Genomic DNA, 23,928 nt, shown 5'->3' with positions numbered 1-23,928 from the left:
CTGCACCGCCACGTCTAGACAGTAGGGGTATACAGTAAAGTCTCGTTATATCGATATTCAAGGGAGTCCGAAAAAACATCGATATAACCGGGACTATCGATATATCCGACCCTGTTTGCATGTAATTTTCTCCGTGCGTGCATAGAAATAGTATCGATATAACCGGGACTATCGATATATCCGATATCGATATAACGAGACTTTACTGTATATATATATATATCTGGCCGAAAACTACCAGCAAAAATTTTAGTTCGCTGACGAAGCCTCTTGGATAAGAAGCGAAACGTCCAACACCTTCAAATTTGTACAGATGACGGCTGAAGAAACCTTTTCATCGATGGGCCACTCCTGTACGACTGAGAGCTTACACAGACAAATTTACACAGACGTATAATTAAAAAAAAAACGTTTTCTAGCTATTGTGAAGATAAGTTCAAAAACGACTCGGGCAATGGTGCTATTGAGGGAACAATATTTTTTTTGAAAAAGATTTGTTAAAAACATTGTCTTGGCACATGATTATAAGAAAAAATGTCATATTAGGTTGGAAGAACATGTTATTCTTCTGCCACCTCACATCGATTTACAGACGCTCCCCAATTTACGAACAAAAAAAAATAAATTATATATATATATATATATATATATATATATATATATATATATATATATATATATATATATATATATACACACACACGCACACAGGTAACATCCGACTTACGACCAGCTCCACTTCCGACCACCCATACTTACAACCATATTGTTTTTGGCAGGCTTTTTTTAATAAAAAAAAAAATATATATATATATATATATATATATATACACACACACACACACACACACACACACACACACACACACACACACACACACACACACACACACACACACACACACACACACACACACAGGTAACATCCGACTCACGACCAGCTCGACTTACGACCACCTATTTTTACATTTTTTATTCTACGCCTTGCACCGCAACCCACTAGCAGGCCGGCAACGTGTACAACAATTTTGGCCAGCCAGCCAGCATCTCACTTTCGCACAGCAATCGACTGCGTGATGGGCACCAGAAGGGGGGGTGGGAGGGTTGCGAGTCATTTCGCCTCCGTGGTCTCTATTCAACATTTTGAATGTATTTCAACTTACAACCATTTCGACTTCCGACCGTTGAGTCGGAACAGAACTCTGTCGTAAGTTGGATGTTAACTGTATTCATTTACCCATGGTGCATTGCAGTATTTACATCACATACGACAATTTTGGCCAGCCAGCATGTCACTCTCGCACAGCAATCGACTGTGTGATGGCACCAGAGGGGGAGGAGTTTGTGAGTCATTTAGCCTCCGGGGTCTCTATTCAACATTTTAAATGGATTTCGACTTACGACCATTTCGACTTACGACCGTTTAGTCGGAACGGAACTTGGTCGTATCGGATGTTACTTGTATATACATATGTACATTTTTTTTGTTTCAGATTTAGGAACTTTTTCTAAATTAAAAGCATGTCTTTCACCCCCCCCCCCCCCCCCCCCCACCAGTTGAGAATCACTGCTCTACAGGACCGTATTTCACTTGCATAAACAAAAACAAATGCTTCATTCCCACTCAAGCTTCTCTTGTCTTTGTCCAATTTTTTAGGATATGGCATAGCAATAGCAAAAGCAAATGAAATCATATTTATTCTGCCGTAATGAATTTTACTCCTTGTGGAGACGCATCCATACTGTTTATGGAAAAGAAGATTTAAAAAAAAAAAAACACAAAACAGCAACTCCACTACTACTACTTACTACTACTTACTGCTACTGCCGTGTTTGTGTCGTAAAAATCTCGTCTCGTCCGCTTGTGTGCGCGGGTGCCTGCGCGTGTGTTTGTTTGTGTGTTTGCGACTAACTGAAATACTAGCGCGGTACTGGACACCATCAAGGAAGGATCCATTATTTGTATGCTTTTCACCCCCCCCCCCCCCCCCCCAAGCCCCATCCCATCACGTTTATTTTTATTTGATTAGTTTCTTAGCAGAGTCCTATACTATTGAATGTTTTAGTCATGTTCATGGTGAAAGAATTTTATATTTATGCAGTTGTACATTTTATTTCTCTGTCAGAAATGTCATGTTTTGAATCTGATACCAAAGTAGTCGCTGGTTGAAAAAAAAAAAAAAGAAGTATCAATGCAGTATCCTGTTACATGTTGACAAAAAAATAATAATCGGAATACTTTGTCAAGAAGCATTCTGGTCACTTTATTTAATCTGGCTGAAACAATAAAAAAAACAACAACAACAACAACAAAATCAAGTGGTGGTTGAGTCCATTTCTTTTCATCAGTTGTTTAAGGATCTTGTTGAATTTTAATTTTCAATTTAATTTTCGCTTAAATATAGAATCAACTTTAAAATTCTTCTTTATACATTTAAAGGACAACCGACGCCTCAGTCCGTACAAGTTGTGTCCATAATTTGTAAAATGGCTTCAAATGACTTCGACTGAGCGTATTTTACAAAGATTACATCGCATATAGCTATATTTTACATTTTAAGACTCACACTGAATATTCAGGAAGTCTTGTTTTCGACTTGGTGACGATTCCTGACGTGACGTCACGTCAGGAACGCCCCTGAGCGAGAAAGCGACACACAATGCATTTTGGGTACTTTGTTTAGTCTGAAAAGAAATCAGTGTGAAATCAGTGTTGACGGCGCAAGGAGAAAAAAAACAAATACGCCCTGGTGAATCGTGTCTTGCGCCAAGACTACTATTTGATAGTTGACACAAGCTCAAATTGAAACGGAAGGACTTCTTCAATCGATTGCAAACATTTATGCTTTCCTCTTCAGAACTATTTGAATCGTATTCATAACTGGATGAGTAACAAGAAAGCACCTTCTCCGAATCTGAAGCCATTGTTTTGATTCTCGAGCAAGGCAAGACGTCTTGGCGTGATGTCACGAAAAAGGGGGCGGGACCTTCTGAAAATCGGCATTTCCGGGGGTCATTTTGAAGTAGTTTTGGGACATTTTTAAGCAATTTTTATTGGTGTTTTTCATTTGACTAAAAATATTAGCCTGCGTGTTTTGGGTATTTTAGATGCTATAAAACGTTTTTCTGATGTCAGAAACAAAAAAATGGTGTCGGTTGTCCTTTAATTATTATTATTATTATTATTATTACAGTAAAGTCTCGTTATATCGATATACAAGGGAGTCCGAAAAAATATCGATATAACCGGGACTATCGATATATCCGACCCTGTTTGCATGTAATTTTCTCCGTGCGTGCATAGAAATAGTATCGATATAACCGAGACTATCGATATATCCGATATCGATATAACGAGACTTTACTGTATGATTATTATAAAATCAATTCACAAATCAAGATCAATCTTTCAAACTATGACTCATTTGACGAGTGATGTTTCATTACAAATTCTAATAAAAACATCAAATCAATAAAAGGATGCTTTGAAAATTGCTAATATGATAAACTATGTTCTCAAATACTATAGTCATTTTCTAAGGAAAACAAAAAAAGTCACAAAAACATCAATGCTCATCAAACATCTGGTCGCATTTTTTTATCTTGGATAAACAAACCCCGAAATCTTGATGTGTCGTGACTTGCTTTGGATTCAGCCGTCCAAGATTTTGAAGAAATACTGCACCTGTGGACCACAAAATGGCCGCCAAGGTCAGGTTCAAGTAGCAAATGGTTAACAAGGACGCATTATTCACCCCCCCCCCCCCCCCCCATCATCACCCTTTCGCCGCTACACAAAAGCTTTTGTTCCCCCGTCGCACTGCGAGAGCTTTGAGGAAGGCGGGCCAGGGGGGGCCGCGCTGCGGTCATGAGATTGTAGTGGGGTGAGGGAACAAACGGCCAATCGCACTGCCTTGACAAGGCCACATTTTTTCCATGTTGTTGTGTACAAATGGCACTAAAAAGAAATCGGTCATGCAAAGCTAACATCTTCACAAGTACAGTGATACCTCAGCTTACCAACTTAATTGTTAGTATTAATATTATTAGTATTATTATTAGTAGTAGTAGTAGTAATAGTAGTAGTACTAGTACTAGTAGTACTAGTACTATTAGTAGTACTATTAGTAGTAGTACTAGTAGTAGTAGTACTAGTAGTAGTACTAGTAGTAGTACTAGTAGTACTAGTAGTAGTACTAGTAGTACTAGTAGTAGTAGTAGTAGTACTACTAGTAGTACTAGTAGTAGTAGTACTAGTAGTAGTAGTACTAGTACTAGTACTAGTGGTATAAGTACTAGTACTAGAAGTACTAGTACTACTACCAGTGGCAGAAGTACTAGTACTACCAGTAGTACTACTACTACTACTACTAGTACTATTAGTAGTAGTTCTAGTAGTGCTAGTAGTAGTAGTACTGCTAGTAGTAGTAGTACTAGTACTAGTACTACTACCAGTGGTAGAAGTACTAGTACTACCAGTAGTAGTACTACTACTAGTGCTATTAGTAGTAGTTCTAGTAGTGCTAGTAGTAGTAGTACTGCTAGTAGTAGTATTACTACACCCCCTTGTACTAGTAGTAATACTACTAACTACTAGTACTAGTAGTACTACTAGCACTAGTAGTACTACTAGCACGAGTAGTACTAGTAGCACTAGTAGTACTACTAGCACTACTACTAGTAGTGCTAGTAGTACTAGTAGTAGTAGTACTAATCAGAATCAGAATACCTTTATTCGTCCCACAATGGGGAAATTTGCAGTAGTAATAGTAGTAGTGATAGTACTAGTAGTGCTAGTGCTATTATTATTATTATTATTATTATTATTATTATTATTGATTGAGCTGATGTAGGCAACCAGCAGCTATGCGTCTTCAGTTAACCTCATTCAAGACGTCTTGAAAATCTATTAGCTGGCTATCTTGTTATCTAGCTGGCTATCAAGCTATTTAGCTAGCTACTGTATCTATTAGCTATATGGGTAGCTAATAGCTATCAATTGTGTTCTGTTTAGCTGGGTTGATAGCTTTTTGCATCAAGTGTACAGATGGCTTGTGCGGCTTATTTGTGGAGCCTAATTGATGGGATATTTTAACCTTGCAGTCTACACTTTGCCATTGAACTATCAAAGTGGAAACTGTCACTGTCGTCTGCCTGTCTCTTTAATTTTTAACCCCCCACTGTTGCGTTCTTGACCAATCACGTGGCTTCAAACGAAGACTGGGGGCGGGGAATAGAGGACAAAAAAAGTCGGCTGCCATCTTGTTGTTCGTAAGCCAAGGGGTTCGTAAACCGAGGTCTCACTGTACTCCCGAATGATTTAAATGTGTGCTGAAAAATGCATATTTCTTATGTCTAGACAAGTTCATTTTTGTATGAAGAGAAGTCTGCTTACCTTGCAACTTTGGTCAGAGCTCTCGCCACTTTGCTGATGTGACGCATGAAGGCGTCTCGTGTCATCACACGTGATCCCACAAAACCGAAAACGCGGCGAAAAATCGCGACGATGTAGCGAGCTCGGACGTTTCAGGAGTTCAAAATGTGAAGTGGCGAGGTTGCAAATATTTTTTCGTTACAAAAAAAAACTTCCTTTAAAAAATACTTCTTGCCGTTTTCGTCTACCCACAAAACATATCGGATCATATTTGACTGCCCATCTTTTTTTTTTTTTGGGGGGGGGGGGGGGGGGGGGAATTTTTAATTAGCATTTTTTATTTTTTATTAATTAAATTTAATACATTTAATAATAATAAATAATACATAAAAAAATAATACATAACAAATAAATACAAAAAAAAACTAATAATAAAATTAATTAAAAAAACAACAAAAAACTATAAAAAAACACAAATAACAAAATAAATATAATAATAATAATAATAATAATAATAATAAATAAAATAAATAAAAAATATACAAAAAATAAAAAAATGAAAAATAAAAAATAACAAATAAAAAATAATAAATGATAAATAATAAATAAAAAAATAAAACATGAGAAATAAAAAAGAAAAAAGAAAAAAAGAATGAAAAAAGAAAAAATATATCATAAACCCTAAAAAAATAAAAATAAAAATAAATAAATACATAAATAATAACTAATACTAACAACTAATAATAATAATAATAATAATAATAATAATAATAATAATAATAATAATAATAACAATAATAATAATAATAACAATAATAATAATAATAATACTAATAATACTACTACTAATAATAATAATATAAAAATAATTTAATAATAATTTAACAATAATAATGTAATAATAATAATAATGTAATTAATAATTAATTTAATTTAAATGTTAATACAGTAAAGTCTCGTTATATCGATATTCAAGGGAGTCCGAAAAAATATCGATATAACCGGGACTATCGATATATCCGACACCATTTGCATGTAATTTTCTCTGTGCGTGCATAGAAATAGTATCGATATAACCGGGACTATCGATACATCCGATATCGATATAACGAGACTTTACTGTAATTTGTTATTTGCATGGCCTCTCCCTTACGCCCCCTTATGTCAAGATACGGCCATTTTGCAGAGCCATTATGGCCACTATAATTTAACACTCACCTCTAGGATGGCATCTTCAGGAAGATCTGTGCAATGGACTGCGTTTTTGACTTTGTCCGTGCCGTAAATGGCTCGCAGCGTTGCCGGGCGCAGGTGGCGAGCGATGTTCTGTGGAAGAAATAAACAAGAGAAATAAGGTTCGCATCAGGAAACAACATCACTTTTTGAGGCAGGTCCGTGTACCAAAAAAGTTCGTATGTCAAGGTAAAGTTGTATGCCAAGGTAAAATGTTCATAAATTTCACGTTCGTAAATTCGTAAGCCAAGGGGTTTGTAAACCGAGGTATCACTGTACTGCCGTCTTTCAGAATGTGTGTTGGCAGCATCTTGAGTAAACTTGAAGGTCACCTTCCCACGGCGTCCCAACACACTCACAGACACAAAGCTGATTATGAATACTATGGAAAAGAAGCCAACAAATGAGGAAATTCAGTCCCATTTGTACAGTAAATGGCAGGAAGTTGCCACGGGAACACAATTCTTTTATTGTCCTCTATACAATACAATACATATTGATTTATATAGCGCTTTAACAACAGTTGAAGCTGTAACAAAGCACTTAACATGGACAACTATCACATACAGGAAATAAAGCATTAAAGTAGGGAGTAAACAATAGGTACGCTAGAGTGACCTCGTACATAAAATAAGGTATATTTTGTGTAGTTTTAAGGTTTAGAAAATTTGAAAGTAGAAAATTACGCTTTATGGGGACCTGGGAACGGATTATTCTCATTTTGATGGTTTCCTATAGGAAATTATTTTTTGAGATACACACTTTTGACCTTACACACTCTGTCTGGGAACCAATTAAAGTTCGTATACTGTATACCCAATGTGTATTTTTTTGGGAGGGTTCCTATATTTCCTTTAACCTTTACAGTTACAGAAAAATGCACTGTTGCCCTAGGAACGGGCCAGGGGGGGGGGGGGGAAGAAAGAGTTGACCAGCGTAAGCATGAAATGCATTAAAAAAATACTACAGCACTTATTTACATTTACGAGTTTCATGACAGAAATGTTGGCGTAATTGCATCGGTTCCCGGTGAGCGACCTTCCTCCTCAACTTTAATTGGATTGTGTTGACAGAGAGACAGAGGACCCCTCGCTGGCGTGACGGCTCGCCGCGTCCATCAATCCGCGCGTGTACCAATAATTTGTTCCTAGCTATCTAACTAGCTAGGAACCAATTACTTAGCTAGCTAGGAACCAAATACTTAGCTATCTATTAATAATAATACATTTGATTTATAGCGCCTATCAAGGTCAATTTACAATAGGATATAAGCTACATAATAAAAAATAGCTAGCCATAATAATAATAATAATAATAATAATAATATATAATCATAATAATAATAATAATACATTTCATTTATAAGCGCCTTTCAAAACTCTCAAGGTCACTTTACAGTCACAGGATAGGTTTTTCTGCTTGCTAGCTAGCTAGCCACAGCCTATTTACCAACATACCAAGTAATTGGTTCCTAGCAAGCTGGCTAGCTCTGTAAGTTGGTTTATAGCTAGTGACCTAGCTAGTAATTAGTTCCTAGCTATCTAGCTAGCTAGGAACCAATTACTTAGCTATCTAATCATAGTACATTTGATTTATAAGCGCCTTTCAAAACTCTCAAGGTCACTTTACAGTCATAGGATACGTTTTTCTGCTTGCTAGCTAGCTAGCCATAATAAAAAATAGCTAGCCATAATAATAATAATAATATATAATCATAATAATAATAATACATTTCATTTATAAGCGCCTTTCAAAACTCTCAAGGTCACTTTACAGTCACAGGATAAGTTTTTCTGCTTGCTAGCTAGCTAGCCTATTTACCAACACACTAAGTAATTGGTTCCTAGCAACCCGGTTAGCTATGTAAGTTGGTTTATAGCTAGCAACCTAGCTAGTAATTGGTTCATAGCTATCTAAATAGCTAGGAACCAATTACTTAGCTATCTATTAATAATAATACATTTGATTTATAAGCGCCTTTCAAAACTCTCAAGGTCACTTTACAGTCACAGGATAGGTTTTTCTGCTTGCTATCTAGCTAGCCACAGCCTATTTACCAACATACCAAGTAATTGGTTCCTAGCAAGCTGGCTAGCTCTGTAAGTTGGTTTATAGCTAGCGACCTAGCTAGTAATTAGTTCCTAGCTATCTAGCTAGCTAGGAACCAATTACTTAGTTCCTAGCTATCTAGCTAGCTAGGAACCAATTACTTAGCTATCTAATCATAGTACATTTGATTTATAAGCGCCTTTCAAAACTCTCAAGGTCACTTTACAGTCATAGGATACGTTTTTCTGCTTGCTAGCTAGCTAGCCATAATAAAAAATAGCTAGCCATAATAATAATAATATATAATCATAATAATAATAATACATTTCATTTATAAGCGCCTTTCAAAACTCTCAAGGTCACTTTACAGTCACAGGATAAGTTTTTCTGCTTGCTAGCTAGCTAGCCTATTTACCAACACACTAAGTAATTGGTTCCTAGCAACCCGGCTAGCTATGTAAGTTGATTTATAGCTAGCAACCTAGCTAGTAATTGGTTCCTAGCTATCTAAATAGCTAGGAACCAATTACTTAGCTATCTAATAATAATAATACATTTGATTTCTAAGCGCCTTTCAAAACTCTCAAGGTCACAGGATAGGTTTTTCTGCTTGCTAGCTAGCTAGCCATAATAAAAAATAGCTAGCCATAATAATAATAATATATAATCATAATAATACTAATACATTTCATTTATAAGCGCCTTTCAAAACGCTCACTTTACAGTCACAGGATATATTTTCTACGGGTGAGCAGCGGCAGCCACACGCGCCAGCGTTCACTGAACTCGGAAGTAACTGAAATACACAAACACGAGTGCACGTCCTGACGGACTCTGGTTGGCGAAATAATGAGGTTGGCTCAATACTGGGCCACATCCATAAACTGGAAGGTTGGGGGAGGGGGGGGGGGGCGTGATGGCGGCGCGAAGGTCACCGTGTGCGTTTCTATTGCATCTGATGGTCAAAACGGACTATTGACGAATGGATCTTACGAACACATGACTGAATAACCGCCAGTGCTAATAATAAAAGACAGCAACCCTCCTCTTTATTGATCAGACGCAACACTCATTGATGACACGTTTGGAGCGTGCATGCGTGTCATCGTTTGCCTTGAAGTTACACAACGGCATGTAAAGATGCGCAACAATAGCTGTTCTATTTTAGACAAAAGTAATGGGTCAGTTCCGAGTTCTAAATATTTAAATAAGAATACATTATTAAAAAAAACAGATATACAATGTGAATAAAAAAGAAAAAAAAATGATGAATACAAAATAAAAGTAAATAAATCTAATTAAATATTTTTTTTAATTGTACCAATTAAAATAAAGACGAATAAAAAATTTAATATAAAAATATTTTGCAAAATATAAATGCGAGCTAGTGAGATAGCCAAAAGATAGCAAATAGATAGCTAGGTAGCTAGCCTTTTAAAACTCTCAAGGTCACTTATCCATTAGCTAACTTTCTATCTATTTTAGTTATTCCGGGTTGAGTGAATGCTGGCACGTGTGGCTGCCTCTGCTCGCCCGCAGGAAAACTGATCCTGTGACTGTAAAGTGACCTTGAGAGTTTTGAAAGGCGCTTAGAAATGAAATGTATTGTTATGATAGATAGATAGATAGATAGATAGATGGATGGATGGATGGATGGATGGATGGATGGATGGATGGATGGATGGATGGATAGATAGATAGATAGATAGATAGATAGATAGATAGATAGATAGATAGATAGATAGATAGATAGATAGATAGATAGATAGATAGATAGATAGATAGATAGATAGATAGATAGATAGATAGATAGATAGATAGATAGATAGATAGATAGATAGATAGATAGATAGATAGATAGATAGATAGATAGATAGATAGATAGATAGATAGATAGATAGATAGATAGATAGATAGATAGATAGATAGATAGATATTTATATGTATATATACACACACTGACTTAGTCACATCATGGTAGGAATGTGACATCGACACGCATTTGGGAGGTAAAGGCCATTTCAAATTGGCTATTTTCCCTCGATTTTTTTCCTCGACAGGCACGATAGGTGTTTGGGGTTAGCGACTCACCGGATCAGCGGGCCCGCAGAAGTCGCGGAATGTCTTGGCGACGTCGGCGCCGTGGAGCTCCAGGACCATGCAAGCTCCCAAAGACAGTTCGGTCACCATGTCCTTCGGGGGGGGCGGGGGGGTTGTATACAATCACTTGTGTTGTTAATCATGTCTCACGTCACGTGACTTTGCGCTTACCAGGTATTCCGTCACGACGCCTTTGTAAACTTCATAAAATTCCTCCGCATTGGCTCGGTCCACGTTGAACTGTTGAAGAGGGGTCGCACATACAGAGAGAGGAAAAGAACAATAGCTAAAATGGCTGCTGAGTATGTGCGCGTTTGAATTATTTGACATCATCCACGTACGTACACAAAAAAAAAGATAATTTGCCTTGAGCTATAACAACCATTGTTGCAGTCGGTAATGGCGGAAGAAAAAAAAGGCAAGTTTGAGTGTTGGTATTACAATTACAAGGCTTTTTTAAAATATAGCGTGTTTGTATGACTAGTCTTGTGAGGACCACAAACATTTAGCGTTAGCAAAATATGCGACATCAACTAGCCATGTCATAGCAGCTAGTGCCTCTGCAAAAAGTGTCGTAAAATCACATTTTTATGAGTTTCATCAATATACAGTAAAGTCTCGTTATATCGATATTCAAGGGAGTCCGAAAAAATATCGATATAACCGGGACTATCGATATATCCGACCCTGTTTGCATGTAATTTTCCCCATGCGTGCATAGAAATAGTATCGATATAACCGGGACTATCGATATATCCGATATCGATATAACGAGACTTTACTGTAGTTTTTTTGCGTTTTAAATTGGGTTCCTACTGGGCAACTGTTTTGTACACCCAGTCCCCACCAAGTCACAAAACCGTGTAGGTGTATGTGTGTGTGTGTTTGTATGACTGGTCTTGTGAGGACCACTAACATTTTATACCATACATAGTGAGGCCATTTTTGACAAGTGAAGACCCTTTGGCCGGTCCTCACGAGTTTTTCATTCTAAAGGCTTCTAGAGGGTCGATATATGCACCTGTAAAAGTTTCAGAAAGGACCTCACAAATTCACCCAAAATGATTTTTGTGGTGTGTATTTTCATTTCACTCGGATACACACACTTTTGACTCACTGTGTGTGTTTATGTGTGTGTGTGTGTGTGGTTAATGAGAGGAAAAAATTCATACCACAAAAAGTCAAATGATATTTGAACCAAATTTACTACAGGGGTGAGGACTTTGAGTGTACCCATTCTGAGTCCTCACTCCTGCTGTTATTTCAAGTCCACTTTTCTTTTTTTTTTTTTTTAAGTTGAAGTGGGAAATCGGATGACATTTAGTGTTCAAATGTAACACTAGTTCTTCTCTAAACCTATCAGCAACGGTGGTCTTCACTCCTTATCTGGAGTTAGCCGGACCTCACAAATCCATTGAAACAGGAATGTGTGCGTGTGTGTCTATTTATTTATTTATTTGTTCATTCGTTTATTTATTCACTCGCTGTTTCTTTGCTTCTTTATCCATTTATTTATTTATTGGTTGATTTATCTGTTTATGTTTTTAAATATGATTATCTATTAATCTATTGTATTCATATTTTTGGTTGGATTATCTGTTTATGTTTATTTTTTTAAGCGATTTATCTATTTATTCATTTATTTACTTATTCACTCACCTGTTTGTCAATGTATTCATTTATTTATTTGTTTGTCTATGTTTATTTATGTTTTAAAATGATTTATCTGTTTATTTATCTGTTTATTTATTTATTTGTTCATTTATTTATTTGTTTGTTTATTTATTAATTCACTCGCCTGTTTAACACTTTATTAATTTATTTATTGGTTTATTTATCTGTTTGTTTTAAATTTATGTATCTATTTCTCTATATATTTATTGATGTTTATTTATTTGTTCAGTCACTTGATTTGCAATGTTAATTCATTTTATTTATTCAGTTGCCTGTTTATCAATGTATTTAATGTATTGGTTTATTTATGTCCTTAATGTATGTATATCTTTTTGTTTATTAATTTATTTGTTTATTCATTTATTTTATTTATTCACTTTCCTGTTCATCAATTTATTTAATTCAGTGGTTTATTTAATGTTTGTTTTTAATGTATTGATATATTTGTGTTTATTAATGTATTTGTTTATTCATTTATCTGTTAATTTATTTATTCATACACTCGACTGTTTATCAATTTATTTATTTATTTACTTATTGGTTTATTTATCTGTTTATTCATGTTTTTAATTTATCTATTTCTCTGTTTATTAATGTTTTTATTCATTCATTTATTTATTACTTTATTTAAGATATGGTAGTAGGAGCCAATGTAGTCGCAGCACGAGAAGAACTACGGGAATAGTTAGTAATAGTAGAAGAACTAGTAGCAGTGGAACTAATAGTTGTGTGTTATCGACAAACTAGTAGTAGAACAACTAGAAGGAATTGTTTTGAGGTACCCCCATACTTTTTCCCGTCATGTTAGAGGACAACATTGGATGCGTGTTTACCATTTGCATCGCCGAGATGTGAAAGCCTGCTGCCGTAATGGAGTTGATGATCTTGCCGGCCAGCCCTGTATCCCCACCCAAAAAAAAAGTGTCTTTGAAAAGTATTTTTAACAGGTGAGACGACCCCCCCCGAACACAGCGGCATGCGTCTTACGGGTTATAATAATAATAATAATAATAATAATAATAATAATAATAATACATTTCATTAAAAAGCGACTTTCAAAAACTCTCAAGGTCACTTTACAGTCACATGATCACTTTTTCTGTGGGTGAGCAGTGGCAGCCACAGGCGCCAGCGTTCACTCAACCTGGAAGTAACTCAAATAGATAGAAAGCTAGCTAGCGAGTCAATCGAGAGCCAACAGATACCTAGATAGATAGCAACCCAGCTAGCTAGCTAATAGATAGCTACCTAGATAGCTAGCTAGCCTGCCAGATAGCTAATTGATAGCAAATAGCTAGCTAATGATAATAATAAAAATAACAATAATAATAATAATAATAATACATGTCATTTCTAAGCACCTTTCAAAAACTCTCAAGGTCACTTTACAGTCACATGATCACTTTTTCTGTGGGTGAGCAGTGGCAGCCACAGGCGCCAGCGTTCACTCAACCTGGAAGTAACTCAAATAGATAGAAAGCTAGCTAGCTAGTCAATCGAGAGACAACAGATACCTAGATAGATAGCAACCCAGCTAGCTAGCTAATAGATAGCTACCTAGATAGCTAGCTAGCCTGCCAGATAGCTAATTGATAGCACATAGCTAGAAAATGATAATAATAACAATAACAATAATAATAATAATAATAATACATTTGATTTCTAAGCACCTTTCAAAACTCTCAAGGTCACTTTACAGTCACATGATCACTTTTTCTGTGGGTGAGCAGTGGCAGCCACAGGCGCCAGGGTTCACTCAACCTGGAAGTAACTCAAATAGATAGAAAGCTAGCTAGCTAGTCAATCGAGAGCCAACAGATACCTAGACAGATAGCAACCCAGCTAGCTAGCTAATAGATAGCTACCTAGATAGCTAGATTCCAGAATTTTGTTTTTCAAACGGAAAATGGAAACATGCGAGATTTACAACTGAAAGACAGAGAAGGTCACATCAATGACCTTGAACACCATTTGCACAAAGAGAAATTAGCCATGTTGACTTTGCGGTGTGGCTAGCAAGGTTAAGCTAAGCTGCCATGTTGCTTAATTGAGATAGCAATGAAGCCATCAAGGATTTTGAAATTAAAAATCTCTTTCGCCTTAACTGCTGTGACCCGCCTGCCACTCCTAAATCCTCGAATGTTTCAGCATTCATATTTTTTTTTTAATGCTGCGCAATCCAAAGTGACAGCTCATCCGGATTTATTAAGACACGTCAAAATGGCCACGGCAAGCACGTAACCTCGTCCGCCACACCCTCCTGGAACCGAGCCAAGGTGAAGGTTGTTCATAGTGTTTTTTTTTTTTTTTTTTTTTTTGTGCGTCTCCCGTCGAGACACGTCGATGTTTGGTTTATACAAGATAAGCCCTCGGACCGTGATGTTTATTTTCGCTGCCGGCGACGATTGAGCAAACCGGGGCTGAATCCTCAACTGGCGTCAATGTTACGTTGAGGGGAAGAAAAAAAAGCCTTGCGTGTTAGTTTTAAAGGACAACCGACGCCCCCGGATAAGTTGCGTCCATAATTTGTAAAATGACTTCAAATGACTTCTACTGAGCGTATTTTACAAAGATTCCACCGCCTATAGCTATATTTTATGTTTTTAGACTAGCGCTTAATATTCAGGAAGTCTTGTTTTTGAGTTGATGATGATCCCCACGTGACGTCACAGGAGGAACGCCCCTGACCGAGAAAGCGACACACAATGCATTTTGGGTACTTTGTTTGGTCTGAAAACTTCATGTTGATGGCGAAATTAGAAGGAAAACACATAAATAACGCAATGGTGAATCGTTGTGTGTTGCACCAAGACTACTATTTGATACTAGTTGACACAAATTCCCAGCAGACAAATCAGCCCATTTACAACAGAGCTTGGGCGCCATCTTGTGCATTTTCTGGGACGCTACATTGGAGTCCTGACGGCTCAAATTGATACGGGAGGACTCATTTAATCGATTGCAAACATTTATGCTTTGCTCTTCAGAACTATTTGAATCATATTCATAACTGGATGTGTAACAAGAAAGCATCTTCACCGAATCTGAAGCCATTGTTTTGATTCTCGAGCAAAGCAAAACGTCTTGGCATGACGTCACGAACTGGGGGCGGGACTTTCTGAAAACCCCCAATTCGCAGCTCAATTTGTTGCAATTTTAGCAACTTTAAGAAATTTTTTATTCGTGTTTTGGATTTGAATAAAAATATCATACTGCGTGTTTTGGGTATTTTAGATGCTATAAAACGTTTTTCTGATGTCAGTTAGGAAACAAAAAAATGGTGTCGGTTGTCCTTTAAATTCAGTGTAAGAAACCTTAGACTCTCTTCTTTCATCAGAAAAAAAATAGAGTCCATTCCTAAGTTATACGGGTCTGGAGTTATCTGAGGTTGAAATGAGGGCAGCTGTCCAAAATACAATGCAAGATTTGGTTATATAGCGCTTTAACAACTGGGACAAAGCGCGAACATGGAAAAAAAAGGAAATCCTGCTCCCTTATGGAAGGTAAAAACATTGCCAGAGGTCTGGCCAGCGCTTTATCGGCACCCAAGCAAGAAAAGACAAAACCCGAACAAATTTGGGAATGGCGCTCCACGCCATGCTTTTCAATTCCCAAATAAATCAGAATCATCAAATCCAATCAAAAAAAAAAAAGAGCTAATTCCTAAGTCATATTGGTCTGGAGTTATTTAAACTTGAAATGGTGGCGGATGTACAAAATACAATACAATACATATTGATTCATATAGCGCTTTAACAACAGCTGAAGCTGGAACAAAGCACTAACAAGTGAAAAAAAAAAAAAAACGCTGCCCCCTCATGGAAGGGAAAATCATTGCCAGAGGTTTGGCCATTGCTTTATCGGGAGATAAAAACAAACCTGAACAAATTCGGGAATGGCGCTCCACGTCACACATAAATTCGGGGAATGGCAGCGAATGAGTGTTAACGTTATCCCACCTACACCGAATTCGATGAATGCTTCACCGACTCCATTTCATGGACTTGTGTAGACTAACTCCATATTTATTATTATTATTATTATTTTTTTGGTCTCAAATTCAAAAATTGTACGAACAAAATCGGCATCCATCTTGTTTGAAACGCTCTCGTCGTCTCATTCCAGACGAGTCCGCAGCGTCATGGCGGCCGAGACGCTCGCTCAGCCCCGTCGGCGGTCACGCGCCAGCAGACCCGCCGTGCAGACATGATTGGAATAGATGAAGCTTCTGTTGCCAGGCAGCCACAAGTAGTCGCGGGTTGCCTAGCAACAGGAGCAACTGGATCCCCCCCCTTTTTTTTTTAAAGGAGGGTGAGCACTCGAACAAATTGAGACTGAGCCAGATTGGCTCAAACTATTTCCTATCTATTAGCTGTCTAAGTAGCTAACTAGCTGACTATCTATTAGTTAGCTAGCTTTCTATCTATTTGAGTTACTTCCAGGTTGAGTGAACGCTGACGCTACTCACCCACAGAAAAACTGATCCTGTGACTGGAAAGTGACCTTGAGACTTTTGAAAGGTGCTTAGAAATCAAATGTATTATTATTATTATTATTATTATTTATTTGCTATCTATTTGCTATCAATTAGCTATCTGGCTGGCTAGCTAGCTATCTAGGTAGATATCTATTAGCTAGCTAGCTGGCTGGCTATCTAGCTAGGTATCTGATGGCTCTCGATTGACTAGCTAGTTTCAAAGTCAAAGTCAGCTTTATTGTCTGATGGCTCTCGATTGACTAGCTAGCTAGCTTTCTATCTATTTGAGTTATTTCGAGTTTGAGTGAACGCTGGCGTGTGTAGCTGCCGCTGCTCACCCACAGAAAAACTGATCCTGTGACTAGAAAGTTACTTTCAGAGTTTTGAAAGGCGCTGAGAAATCAAATGTATTATTATTATTATTATTTATTATTTGCTATCAATTAGCTATCCGGCTGGCTAGCTAGCTATGTAGGTAGCTATCTATTAGCTAGCTAGCTGGCTGGCTATCTAACTAGGTATCAGATGGCTCTCGATTGACTAGCTAGCTAGCTTTCTATCTATTTGAGTTATTTCCAGTCTGAGTGAACGCTGGCGCGTGTAGCTGCCGCTGCTCACCCACAGAAAAACTGATCCTGTGACTGTAAAGTGGCCTTGAGAGTTTTGAAAGGTGCTTAGAAATCAAATGTATTATTATTATTATTATTATTATTATTATTTTAGGTAATTTTAGAATGAGCGCAAAAAGACGTTTCCTGGCGCGATACGGGGAGGTAGGGTAAAGTATCCCACGGGAAGGACCACGCTTACCCTGAGAGATGGCATGCGGTTTGATGATGCAACACGTGGACTGGGAATAGAGGGCTGTGTTGAGGGGGCCGTGGCAGATTGTCGTGGGGAAAAAAAACTCCAGCTCCTGCGATGCGACAACACACCATTACAACGTACAGTATTCTAAATGTCTTTGCAAAAAAACTGCAAGGGAGATGAAATCGCTTACTCTAGCGGCGGAGGTAAGCGAGTCAGAGCCGTGTGCCAGATCTTTCCCAAAATGGCAACGGGGGCTCTGCGGCGCCTCCTTGTGTGCCACCGCCGCGTCTGAAGATCCCACAAAGTCCTTCCAGACGGACACAGCGTCATTGCCCACTAGCTCCAACGCTACCACGGGACCGGAGGACAGCTGCTGCACCAAAGAACTGTCCAGAATAATAGTAATAGTATTACTAGTAGAATGAGTATTAGTAGTACTATTAGTAGTAGTAGTAGTATTGTTAGTATTAGTACTAGTATTAGTCGGATTAGTTGTATTGGTAGTATTAGCAAAATTAGTAGGATTAGTAATAGTATTAGTCTTTGTATTAATAGTAGTAATAGTAGTAGTAGTAGTAGGAATAGTCATAGTAATAGTAATAGTATGAGTATTAGTAGTAGTATTAGTCGTATTAGTAGTATTAGTAATATTATTAGTATTAGTCTTAGTATTAATAATAGTAATAGTATTACTAGTAGAATGAGTATTAGTAGTACTATTAGTAGTAGTAGTAGTATTGTTAGTATTAGTACTAGTATTAGTTGGATTAGTTGTATTGGTAGTATTAGCAAAATTAGTAGGATTAGTAATAGTATTAGTCTTTGTATTAATAGTAGTAATAGTAGGAGTAATAGTAGTAATAGTAGTAATAGTATTAGGAATAGTCATAGTAATAGTAATAGTAATAGTATGAGTATTAGTAGTAGTATTAGTAGTAGTATTAGTCATATTAGTAGTATTAGTAATATTAGTCTTAGTATTAATAGTAGTAGTAATAGTAGTAGGAATAGTCGTACTAATAGGAATTGTACTAGTAATAGTAATAATCGTAACACAAATAATAATAATAATAATAATAATTGGATTGGATTTCCTTGATTAGTCTCGCAGTGGAGAAATTTACATTTCACAGCAGCAAAGTTATGAAAGTATAACAACAATAATAATAACAATAGTAATAATTATAATAATACATTTCATTTATAAGCATCTTTTAAAACTCTCATGCGCCAGCGTTCAATCAAATGGGAATAACTCAAGTAGATAGAAAGTTAGCTAGCTAATAGATAACCAATAGATAGCTAGCTAGCTAGATAGATAGATAGCTAAAAAATAGCTAACTAGGTAGCCAGCTAGATAGCTCGATAGCTCAAGTGAGCAACATGATGTCAACAGACCGAGAAGGTCCCATTGTCTCAATATAAAAGTATGATAACACCCAAAGATATGCTTCAAAATATGCATATACTACATGTAAATAGATATTTATTTTCTAATTTAATGTTATATTTGATGAAGAGTAATTACTTCAATTATACACAAAGTATGTTGTACAACATATACTTCACAATCTTTTTTTTTAGGTTTGATTTTCATGTCTTTCTTTTCATTGGGCAGTTGTGATGGAGCCCCTTCTATCCCGCCTAGCGACAGCTGTATCTCTACTTTCATTGGCCGATTGAGCAATTGCAAAAGAGCCCAATTTACAGAATTTATTGAACAAACCGTTTTCAGTGGCCAATTGCTATTTTGACTTTATTCTGCCTAGCAACAACTACTATCACTCGTTTCATTGGTCCAAATTGTGACTCAGTTCAAATGTTCTACTTTTGAACCACAACTTGCTGCTTTTGTTTTTCACTGAACAATTCAGCTGCTACTCTGCCCAGCAACACCAGTCGGCTAATTTTTATTGGCTTTTTCAAGGATCTGAGTAATGTCTATTGATCTCAGTTGCCGGTTTGACTCGCTGATTAACATTTTATGTCCGTCGTGAATCACGTCACTTGCTGTCAACATTTACACTCACTTGAAAAAGGGCTTTGATTGATGCTCCACATAAAAATCTGCAGCTTGGCTCCTGAAATGATAACACATTGGAAGTTGTGTACAAAATGAATCACACTTTTCTGGTTTATATTAGGAAATTAATTAAATTTAAAAAATTAAGCAGGGGTAGCAGGTATTACAATTGATTTCAATGGGGAGAATTGTATTTGGAGAAGGAAGAAATTGTCCAAATTGTATTATAAGTGCTTTCAAAAATGAATTACCATGTCAAGTGTGCCATCTTGGCGTTAGTGACCATCAGGTTGGCCTGGGTGACCATTTCCAAGACGTCTCCAAGCTTGCTGACGGCGTTCGGCTTGAGTAGCCCGAGGGTCCTGTATGACATCACGTCATTCGATTGCGTTAAATGCTTAAGGCTTTGACTTTTGAGATTGAAACTACAGTGATACCTCGGTTTACGAACCCCTTGGCTTACGAACTTTTCGGTTTACAAACGTTACATTTATGAAAATTTTACCTTGGCATACGAACTATTGTTCGGGATACACACGGAGCTGCCACAATGAGTGATGTGTCGTTTGCGAACAACCCCGAAAATGGGGGCTGACTTTTTTGTCCTCTATTCCCCGCCCCCAGTCTTCGGTTAAAGCCACGTTATTGGTCAAGAAGGCAGCAGTGAGGAGGTCGGGGTTACAGACAGAGAGAGTGTGAGGCCGTTCTCCCAAAAACAAAATGGCGTCTACGGTTAAAGCCACGTGATTTGTCAAGAACGCAGCAGTGAGAGAGGAGGGGTTAAACATTAAAGAGACAGGCAGGCGACAGAGAGAGAGAATGACAAAATGGAGAGAAAACAGTGACATTTGGACTCGTTTCAACTTTGATAGTTCAAGAGCAGAGTGTAGACTGCAAGGTTAAAATATTCCATCAATCAGGCTCCACAAATAACCCGCACAAGCCATCTGTACACTTGATGCAAAAAGCTATCAACCCAGCTAAACAGAACACAATTGATGAGAAACTAGATAAAATTAAGGGATCATTCCTCAAAATGGTGAAAGAAGAATGCGACGTTCCTCATCAAGTGTTTAATGCCGATGAAACCGGACACTCCATTCCATCAAGCCATCAACGATCATCACAAAGGTAAATAAAACAACTTTATTATACAGTACAGTTTATTTCTTTAATTATAATACCATAGCACATTTATTATACATAAAATCAGGTATATTTTGTGTAGTTTTAAGGCTTATTTAGTAGAAAATTATGTTTTATGGGGACCTGGGAACGGATTATTCTCATTTTAATGGTTTCCAATGGGAAATTAATTTTTGTGATACGCACTTTTCGCCTGACACACTCTGTCTGGAAACCAATTAAGTTCATAAGCCAAAGTATCACTGTATGCAGTAAATGTCAAACTGGATGAGATTTGCTTCCCAAATATCTCTTAAAAAAATGACAGAATTCATCATTTGATCCCAGTGTCGCATGAGTATTCAGATCTGGCGCCGCGCTCACGTCTGACCTTTTGCTTAAGAAGCTTCTAAAAATAATCCAGAGGCGTTTTTTATTTTATTTTATTCTTTATGAGGTTAGGCCGTTACCGTTCTTTTCTGCTGCCCAGCTTGGTGGCTGTATATTGGTCGCCGTAGTCGATGATGTTCAGCTGCCGCGAGAAGACATTGACCCGGTTTCCAACAAACAGATCCCTCTGGTGCAAGTCGGCGTATTTGGTACGGCGCAGGAAAATACGCTGGTTCTTCACGTCAAACTGAAAACACCATAAGGGCATCAGTGTGAAATAGTAATAATAATAATAATAATAATAATAATAATACATTAATTTTTAAGCGCCTTTCAAAGCTCTCAATGACACTATAGTCACAGACAAGCATAGGTACTATAATAAATAAAATATAATCACAAATAGAATACAATAAATAAAACACAATCGTGGCAATAATGTTTTGCTAATGAGGTATGAAAAGGGCCTGTCTTAAAGGACAACCGACGTCTCCGGACAAGTTGTGTCCAAAATTTGTAACATGGCTTCAAATGACTTCTACTGAGCGTATTTTACAAAGATTCCACCGCATATAGCTAGATTTTACGTTTTAAGACTCGCACTGAATATTCCGGAAGTCTTGTTTTTGAGTTGGTGACGCGTCCTCACCCTACGTCACTGAAGGAACGCCCCTGACTGAAAAAAGGACACATTGTCGCAGTCCTTCCATCACATCAATGCATTTTGCTGTACGTGTTTGCTGTACGTGTTTGGTCTGAAAACCAAAAAGAGGCAGAAGAGGGCGACAAAGTTCCGTGTAAGGAATTAATCAGCCTGTGGAAACGTGCTGATTAATTCCTTACACGGAGCTTTGTCGCCATTTTCTGCCTTTTTTTAGTGCTACATTTCCCCCCCCTATTGGCTCAAAATGGCACAGAATAAATTATTTAATCGATTGCAAACGTGTATGATTTCCTCTTCAGAACTATTTGAATCATATTCATAACTGCATGAGTAACAAGAAAGCATCTTCTCCGAATCTGAAGCCATTGTTTTGATTCTAGAGCAAGGCAAAGAGGTCCTGGCGTGACGTCACGAACAAGGGGGCGGGACCTTCTGAAACTGGCCATCTCCGAGGTCATTTTGAAGTAGTTTTGGGACACTTTAACTCATTTTTATTTGTGTTTTGGATTTGACTAAAAACATCAGCCTGCGTGTTTTGGGTATTTTTGATGCTATCAAATGTTTTTGTGATGTCAGTTAGGAAACAAAAAACTGGTGTCGGTTGTCCTTTAAAAAATGTAAACATTAATTTGAACATATGTGTTTGTGTAATAATGTCAAGAACAATTTATTGGTCATGACCGTGACAATAAATTCGGTGGTATCCTTTTTTCCCATGGATTTTATTTTATTTTTTTCTATTTTATGTTTTTTTTTTTTACATTATTCAACACCCTACATGTTTCAGAACGGTGGTCAAGAGCAATTTTTAATCAGGGATGACTCGTGTGCCTAGAAAGATATTTAATTGCATGATATTATGAAAATCTGATGAAAAACTGTTACGTACCATCTCCACAGAGTGGTCATGGGGGTAGTAAAAGAGCTGATAGCGCCGCAGCATCGCTGCCGTCGGGTCATACCAATCGGTCAGGAAGGCAAAACGCTCCTTCTCCTCCTGAACAACAAGAGACAAAAACATTAAGCGCACCAATTATAAATTTCCCATTAGATCAATCGCCATTTTATTACGTGTCACATCGTTGACTCAGTGAAACCGTTTTTTCTCAGTAAAATATGTATATTTCAATGGGCACTGACTGTACTTTGTTTTGCAACTTGCTTTAAACTCCCACCAATTTAATAATGCACCATTTTAAGAATTGTAACATATATTACACCCAAATTGAGTCTTTTGCCATGCTGTTTTTCACTATCAAGCCAAAAAAACAGTTAATGCTTTACACTGAACACCACAAAAGCAACTCGAGGGTACTAGCAATCCCTATTGACATTATTCAATCTTCTTTGTTGTATTTTTTGGGCAGGTGCCCAAATATGCCATGACTTTATCAAATTATTTATTGTTTGTGCCAGTATGGCTGCGGTTTTATTGTAGCAACAATCCCCATGGCAACAGAAACAGCTCACATACGCTACAGTTTAAAAGTATATGAACTCGCGAGACAGACATGTATAGCAACTTAGTTATTCACCATTAGTTTCTTTAAAAAATTACGACAGATTGTCAATTATGGTGAATTGGAGTACTAGCGTCTGTGAAGACCAACATTCGGGGAATACAATTGAAAGCTTTCGACGACTTTTTTTGTTTTTATTAAAGGCGAATGGGAAGCTAATAAAAGCGCGTTCGTTTTATCTGTTGAATAAAATATGAGTTTTTGTAAACTTGCCATTATTTTGTCGTTAATCAAATCCTCATGTCCCAAATGTTTAGCTCGGTAAGCGTTTGCTAGGTAGCTCCGACTGTGATCGTGGTGCGTTCCTGTTCCAGTGTAAAATATACATACGCGGCTTAAAATGAATCCCTTGATATTTAATGGGGCGTTACAAAGCTCCTCAATATATCGAATAGCAAATATGTCGATTTTAATATATGTTACAAATTATAACCTCTCAAGACATATACGATATTTTTTGTTAATCGTGGGATAAGACTTGGAGTGGAC

General features: G+C 37.1%; 1 protein-coding gene across 1 annotated transcript; it reads right to left on the bottom strand.

Annotated features, from left to right (window-relative positions):
* Window positions 1-2,829: 2,829 nt before the first annotated feature.
* On the bottom strand, window positions 2,830-23,839 carry nme7 (NME/NM23 family member 7). The gene is made up of 12 exons (XM_089001865.1): window positions 23,653-23,839; window positions 22,809-22,916; window positions 21,336-21,502; window positions 19,992-20,102; window positions 19,748-19,798; window positions 17,908-18,103; window positions 17,718-17,823; window positions 13,264-13,328; window positions 10,928-10,996; window positions 10,748-10,849; window positions 6,593-6,700; window positions 2,830-3,685 (listed from the first exon to the last, which is right to left on the bottom strand). Exons 1-12 carry the CDS (start codon window positions 23,653-23,655, stop codon window positions 3,653-3,655), a joined length of 1,119 nt encoding a protein of 372 aa, XP_088857991.1. The 5' UTR covers window positions 23,656-23,839; the 3' UTR covers window positions 2,830-3,652.
* Between the last annotated feature and the right edge of the window lie 89 nt (window positions 23,840-23,928).

Source organism: Hippocampus bargibanti, linkage group LG07 (assembly GCF_051943395.1).
Source record: "Hippocampus bargibanti isolate YZ-2025 linkage group LG07, ASM5194339v1, whole genome shotgun sequence".
In the NCBI taxonomy this organism is placed as follows: domain Eukaryota; kingdom Metazoa; phylum Chordata; class Actinopteri; order Syngnathiformes; family Syngnathidae; genus Hippocampus; species Hippocampus bargibanti.
This window is presented reverse-complemented; position numbering and strand designations above follow the sequence as displayed.